At 43.1% G+C, this 6,392-nt stretch overlaps 2 protein-coding genes across 2 annotated transcripts; one reads left to right on the forward strand and one right to left on the reverse strand.

Moving 5' to 3' along the window:
* Positions 1-495: 495 nt before the first annotated feature.
* LOC112885391 lies at positions 496-1,697 on the reverse strand. The gene is made up of 2 exons (XM_025951023.1): positions 1,511-1,697; positions 496-899 (listed from the first exon to the last, which is right to left on the reverse strand). The coding sequence occupies exons 1-2, from the start codon at positions 1,695-1,697 to the stop codon at positions 496-498; spliced, it is 591 nt and encodes a 196-aa protein (XP_025806808.1).
* Positions 1,495-6,118, forward strand: LOC112887645 (D-3-phosphoglycerate dehydrogenase-like). Its single transcript, XM_025953879.1, has 10 exons — positions 1,495-1,605; positions 2,232-2,366; positions 3,348-3,492; positions 3,576-3,703; positions 4,784-4,855; positions 4,965-5,079; positions 5,157-5,260; positions 5,342-5,383; positions 5,540-5,752; positions 6,008-6,118. Exons 2-10 carry the CDS (start codon positions 2,241-2,243, stop codon positions 6,074-6,076), a joined length of 1,014 nt encoding a protein of 337 aa, XP_025809664.1. The 5' UTR covers positions 1,495-1,605; positions 2,232-2,240; the 3' UTR covers positions 6,077-6,118.
* The last annotated feature ends 274 nt before the right edge of the window (positions 6,119-6,392 follow it).

Consider the following 6,392-nt stretch of genomic DNA (forward strand, 5'->3'; position numbering starts at 1 on the left):
TCCAATTCAAGCGCCAATGAACAAACCCACATACATCTTTTATATTATATATATATATATATATATATATATTTGAAAGCATTAATGTGTGATATCATATTGGTGATCAATAATTCTGTAGCTCTCTGAAAAAAGCAGATTCAATCAAGAATGCACATCAGGCAAAAGGCACAGAAAGAATGCATCTTTCATCAGCATTGCAGCTTGGTAACATTAAGAGAGTAAGAAACAAAACTGACAAATTTTTCACTAAGAAGTAAGAACGAAAAACCATAGGTCTCTGACAATCATGACGATAGTTGATAGATACACCTAAACACAACCTTGACAAAGGAAAAAAAAACTCTTTCCTCCTGAATTACACAGAGCTCACGGAGACCCAGACATACGACCAGTTCTTACTACTGCTGAAGCTTACAGTAATATGACATGCACACATCCAAGAACACCAAAATTGCAAGCAGTTGTATCCAGAGCCACATCACCTTGCCGGACTCAGTCGAGGAATCTGGTTTGCCTAAGCACGGCGTCGCGCACCCGCCGCAGGTCTCGGCCCTTGAGCGTGCGCCCGGCGCCCTCGAGCATGGAGAACGGCGCGGCCAGCCCGGCCCCACCAGCGGACGCGCGGGTGACCATCTCGTGCGGGGGCAGCATGGCGGCGTCGCCGCGCCGTAAGTCGTCGTCGTCGTCGACGAATTCATCCCACTGGCCAATGTCCGGCTTCCGGGGCGGCCGGACGGGCACCCTCACGGGCGCCGACTGGTGGTACGGCGGGGCTGGCGTGACGTTCTTCGGCCTCGCGCTCGCGGTCGCCGGGATGGCCCGCGCGGCGGAGTTCGGGGACTGGGCGGGCGACAGAGCGCTCCCGCTCCCGGTCACCGCCGCCAACCAGGAGGCGCCTGTCCCCCTCGTGCATCGCCAGCGCGGCGGCGTCCGGCAACGAGAAGAGAAGTCATCCTCGTGGAGCTCGTCCGCCGGTGGATCCCGGGGGGAGGGGGGCGCGGCGGGCGGTGGCCCGGCGGCGGGCCGGGGAGGAGGGGGCGGCGGGGAGGAGGGGGCGGCGGGGTACCTGCGCTGGCGCGGACGGGAGGAAGGAGGAGAGGGTGTGGCGTGAGATTTGGGTGTGGCGGCCAAATCGAGCGCCGCACCTGTGGCGCGATTTTGCGTGGCGAGCGGGTGTGGCGTGCCGAAGAAAACTGTGGCGCGCTAACGTTAGTACGCTCTCCAAACACCTGCCTAACATTGCGTGGCATGCCTAAGGTTAGGCGGTGGCGGCTTAGGCAGAGCTCCGAACAGGCCCATACTCTTCAGGCCCAAAATCACCTGTCACGATGGCCCCTACAACTGAATAGCCCAGCCCTCCTACCCACGCCAAACAGGAATGTAGCCCAGCAACTGGATTGTCACGGCGCCAGCCCAACCCGAGCCGGCTCAAGTCATTTCGATTTGTGCTCTATATATACACTGTATGGCACTAGAACACGATCAGCAGCCATAACATCTGACTGACCCGATCCGACTCTCGCGCCGGTCGCACGGCCGGCACCGCAGCGGCAGCACGCCTGATCGGAGACGCGGGAATTCCCCTCTCCATCCTCCGGCAAGGTAGGGCCACCTCCTCTCACCCTGACGCTTTCTTGCTTGGTCGCCTCCCCAGGAACATGTGGTGATTGCCTGGTTTGTCCAGCCCTGGTCATCCTCGATGTGGTGGTTGCCTTCGATCCGTTGCAACCGCGAGAGGAGTAGGAATAGCGATGGGAAGGTTGTCGTACGAATCATCCGCGCGCGTTTCTTCAGATCCGCTTTCAGTCATGTGTTGTAGTATAGTTCATATCGTCTTCACTTACGCACTATGGAATGAAAGCCGTACGTATCATCTTCGTCTGTTCTATCCTCTGCTCTAAAAGGACGTTCTTCCTTTAAAAAATTCCGCTCCGCTCGATCGCACCCACTGGTCTGATCCTCTGAATGATCCCCCTAGGACTAGGCGGCCGGATCAACAGGACCACAGCATGCATGTGCCTTATTTGATTGTGTGCACACGTGTTTTCAGAGGAAAATGAAGCGTGCTCTAGGACCGCTACGTTAGTGTTCCAATCAGACAAGAGAAGATCTGGCCAACCTAACATAGAAGGCGGCGGCTCTACATTTGATTTGTTGTTCATCTGCCTTTCGTATTGGTTTGTGTTCTCTCACAATAGGATTCACACTTTGGTGCTCTTCCGTTGAAGGTTGCAGAAATGGTTGATCCAATGGGAAGCAATGGCAGCAGCCGCACTGTTACCAGGGTGCTATTCTGTGGCCCTTACTGGCCCGCTTCAATTGTCTATACCAGGGAGTATTTGCACAAGTATCCATTTATACAGGTTAGTTGAGATGTTACATATATTTGAGAATGTATCCAAGCATATCATTTGAGTGTTACAACTCCAGGATGCATGATTTATTTCGATTGTTTCTAATAAGATGAAGGTTCAATTACCTCATTGTCATCTAACTTTAATTATTTGTACTTATAATTGGAAGCTAACTTTGCAGCGCACAGAGAAGTCGAATATTGCCTCCTCCTGTAGCATACCGCAGGGCAGGAAATTCTGTGATGACTCTGGTGTCTTGTAGGACCTTCCAATATATAGTTTAACCATGAGAGAAAACATGTGATGGCCAGATATCAATTAAAAGAACCCAAACAGAGCATGTTGTGCTTCCCCATTAAAGTACGAAAGCAGATACTGGCATATCAGAGCATCTGCTGTTCTGAGTACCAAAGTAGCTTCCCGTTGTAGTTGTGCTCCAAATACAACCATTGGCCATTTGAAAAACGGATGACCAATTGTTTCTTCTCTGCCGCAGTAGTAGCGAGTTGCAACTGTTAGTGCCCTCTCCACCCTCTTCGAAGAAGATTTCCCCTTGTCAAGCTAACAACTTCCGTTTATTAGCTGAAGGAATATTTTGTTCTTTGATGGCATCTTTATTTTCCAGATGCCCTTAAAAATGTAATTTCAATGATCTAAATGCACTCTAGGGTTAGGTATTCCACTCCTTTAAGACAAAGCCAAGGGATTTATTTCCTCATGGTCGATTTTTGTATTTTAGAGATTTGGCTGGACTGGTTCCTCTTTTTTTTCATGCTTACATGGGCTTTTAATGTGTACTCAGCTTGCCTTTCATTTTAATTACCTACATATGAGCCGTGGGAAAATTCTTGATCATAATACTCTACTGTAGTACTTTGATCATAAATAGTATATGTTCTGGCAGTGAAGTATTCAGCTTGTTTATTGAAAGAAGAAACATAAATAAAAAACATAAGGGGAATGCAAGATGTAACCCTTTTTATTTTACAGGTTGACGAAGTAGGTCTTGAGCAGGTACCTGATGTTATTCAAAACTACCATATATGCATTGTAAGAAATCGGCGCATAGATTCAGATATCATTACAAGAGCAACGCAGATGAAGATTATTATGCAGAATGGTGTCGGGTTAGAAGGTGATTATAAATATGCTGCTATGGATCTCCTTTAGATCTCTCGAAATGGCTAGATCCTCTTACAAGTGCGCAATCTTCCGCAGGTGTTGACATAGGTGCTGCTACAGCACACAAGATTAAAGTTGCAAGGATACCTGGGTGTACTACAGGAAATGCTGTCGCTTGCGCAGAAATGGCGATTTACCTTACTCTAGGTGTTCTACGAAAGCAAGTACGTTGTATATCCACCAGTTTACACCACTTGGAACTTTAAAATGTCCTCAAATAATCCTGTTCTTAAAGCTTCTCTTTGTTCAAAGTTCAGTACAACATTCCTTTTGCTTATTCAATCATTTTTACCATTGATTTTACATATGTAGTTGAAACATAAAATGAATACTTTTCCCAAACTAACAAGCCTAATACTACCTCCGATCAAAAGTAGTTGATGTTGTCGACATTCCATAATCTTTCTGGACCATAATTTTCCACTCCCTCTGTTTTTAAGTGTTTGACACCATTTGCTATTCATCTTACTAAAAATTTAGTGCAAATATGCAAAAATTCATAAGTCATTCTTAAAATACCCCTAATGACTAAACAATTTACAACAAAAATATATGATACTTGCATAGTTCTTTTAATAAGAAAAATAGTCAAACGAATTATCCACAAGTCAATAGTATCAAACATTTAAAAATAGAGGGAGTATTATATATACCTTTAAAATCTAACAAACTTATAAGATTAGAAAAATACTCTTCAACACACACATAAATTTTTATGTTTTTAAACTACATATTTTAAAATTGAATGCTCAAAGTTTCGATGTTTGACCGGATTTTGAACAAATAAAGTGTTTTGTATTTATAACTTGTGGTTGTAAATTTTCATAGAAATGCGTATGCTCTAGCATTAGGTCATTCTTTGAAAATAACATGTTGCTGCAGTTCTCTGGAATACATGAAAATGAAACACTTTAACTATTGACTTTTCATGTCTGAATGTGATTCTATGACTTGTCTCCTATTTCTTTCAAACTAAAGCAGATACAGTAAAATATGTTACTGCTAATTTGCCGATTATAATTCCTGAGAACTTTGTAATGCTTTGATTAACATGTGTATAAATCTGGTCACAAGTGCATGATGAACGTACTAGAACTAATTTTTCTTTCATGCAGGGTCCATGTAAAAGTTTATGCCATCAATCTTAAACATGATTCATGAAAAAGTTACCATAAGCTAGCTAAATAAACCTAAGCTTGCTGTTCTGGTACCAATCATTATTGACTTTGAGTATTACCTCGCAGAAGGAGATGGATTGTGCTGTGAAGCGGAGAGAACTGGGCACTCCAGCCGGAGAAACAATATATGGCAAAACGGTATGCCCATACCGTATAAGTTCGATTCATCGTTTGATCTTCTTTACATGTCAAGTATCTCATTTGTGTTCTTTTGCACTATCTTGCATATTTGTGATTTACTGCTTAGGTCTTTGTACTGGGTTTTGGAGCCATCGGCTATGAACTTGCCAAGAGGCTAAGGGTATTTGGAGTTAAAATTCTTGCTACCAAAAGAAATTGGTCATCAAACACGTTGCCTTGTGGTAAGCCTAGGTACTTTATGATCATGTTATAACTACATTTTGTTGTCTTCCTATGGCTTCAAACATTGCCCATGCAGATACTGAAGTACTAGTTGATAAGAAAGGTGGCCTAGAAGATTTGTACGAATTTGCCGGAGAAGCAGACATAGTTATAACATGCATGGCCCTAACCAATGAAACAGTTAGTACATCTCATTGACATTTCTTCATTAATCTCCTGGACTTCTATTTTACTTTCATTACTAAGTGATCAAATTTGCAGACTGGTATTGTAGACAATAAGTTCCTCGCAGCAATGAAAAAGGTAAGTGCATTCATTGACCTCATTTTTCCTTTCATGCTATCAGATGATAGTAATTTCGCATAAAAATTCTTTGGTATTGCACTGTATATTATAAACAATATTCATAATCAGATGCTATGGTGCCTTCATGGAATAATATTCCCCCTTTCCAACTAGGAATCATATCTGGTCAATATTGCTAGAGGAGGCCTACTGGACTACAAGGCGGTGCTTAGTCACCTTGAATCAGGTCATTTAAGCGGTTTAGGGATTGATGTTGCTTGGATGGAGCCATTTGATCCAGAGGATCCAATTCTAAAATTCTCAAATGTTATTATAACACCCCATGTGGCTGGAATCACCGAGTACTCTTTAAGAACGGCAGCAAAGGTAGGCAGTATGACAGTATGAACTGTGCAACTAGCAATCTTTATATTTATCTGATGATGTGTAGCAGTGTGGAAGCTCCATCGTCTTGAATCAAAACTTTCTAATGCATCTATTTTGCATAAATAAAAACATTACTGACCAAGATACATTTTGAATTGCTTACTATGAACTATGTTATGATAAGATACATTATTGTTTCCCATTCTGGACATCTTCATCTTTACTAGTTTTGCTCTGCCTTGTGGTGTGGTGCAGATTGTTGGTGATGTTGCACTACAGCTTCATTCAGGGGAGCCATTCACTGGAATAGAAATTGTGAACTAGATCCAAAATTGGCAGGTGCAGATGTCATAATTTATTTAGGTCCCATTTTGAATATTTGAATGATTCCCAAATCCTAGTGAGAATTCCTATATATTCCTTTGTAATTTATTTAGGTCGCACTTTCTGCGTAATTATAATAAATTTCCTATATATTCCTCTGTTACAAACTTGTAGAAATTTAGACACATAAGAATTGCTGTGGGCAAGAAGTCCCATTCCTTTGGTCAGTGAAAAACAAGCCTAGGTTGCAACGTGCCATGTTCAATCATCATTGAAACACTATCCCAGCTAGCAATGTGCGGTCCAATTGTGACAC

Source organism: Panicum hallii, chromosome 3, assembly GCF_002211085.1.
Source record: "Panicum hallii strain FIL2 chromosome 3, PHallii_v3.1, whole genome shotgun sequence".
Lineage (NCBI taxonomy): Eukaryota > Viridiplantae > Streptophyta > Magnoliopsida > Poales > Poaceae > Panicum > Panicum hallii.

Excerpts from the sequence above, each read along its gene's own strand:
- LOC112885391 (XM_025951023.1), bottom strand. The coding sequence starts at position 1,697 with ATGACCAGGGCTGGACAAACCAGGCAATCACCACATGTTCCTGGGGAG. Across the intron at positions 900-1,510 it reads CGGCGCGAGAGTCGGATCGG|GCGCCTCCTGGTTGGCGGCG; the intron begins GTCAGTCAGATG and ends CGAGGGGGACAG.
- LOC112887645 (XM_025953879.1), top strand. The coding sequence starts at position 2,241 with ATGGTTGATCCAATGGGAAGCAATGGCAGCAGCCGCACTGTTACCAGG. Across the intron at positions 3,493-3,575 it reads GAATGGTGTCGGGTTAGAAG|GTGTTGACATAGGTGCTGCT; the intron begins GTGATTATAAAT and ends AATCTTCCGCAG. Across the intron at positions 5,080-5,156 it reads ATCAAACACGTTGCCTTGTG|ATACTGAAGTACTAGTTGAT; the intron begins GTAAGCCTAGGT and ends TTGCCCATGCAG.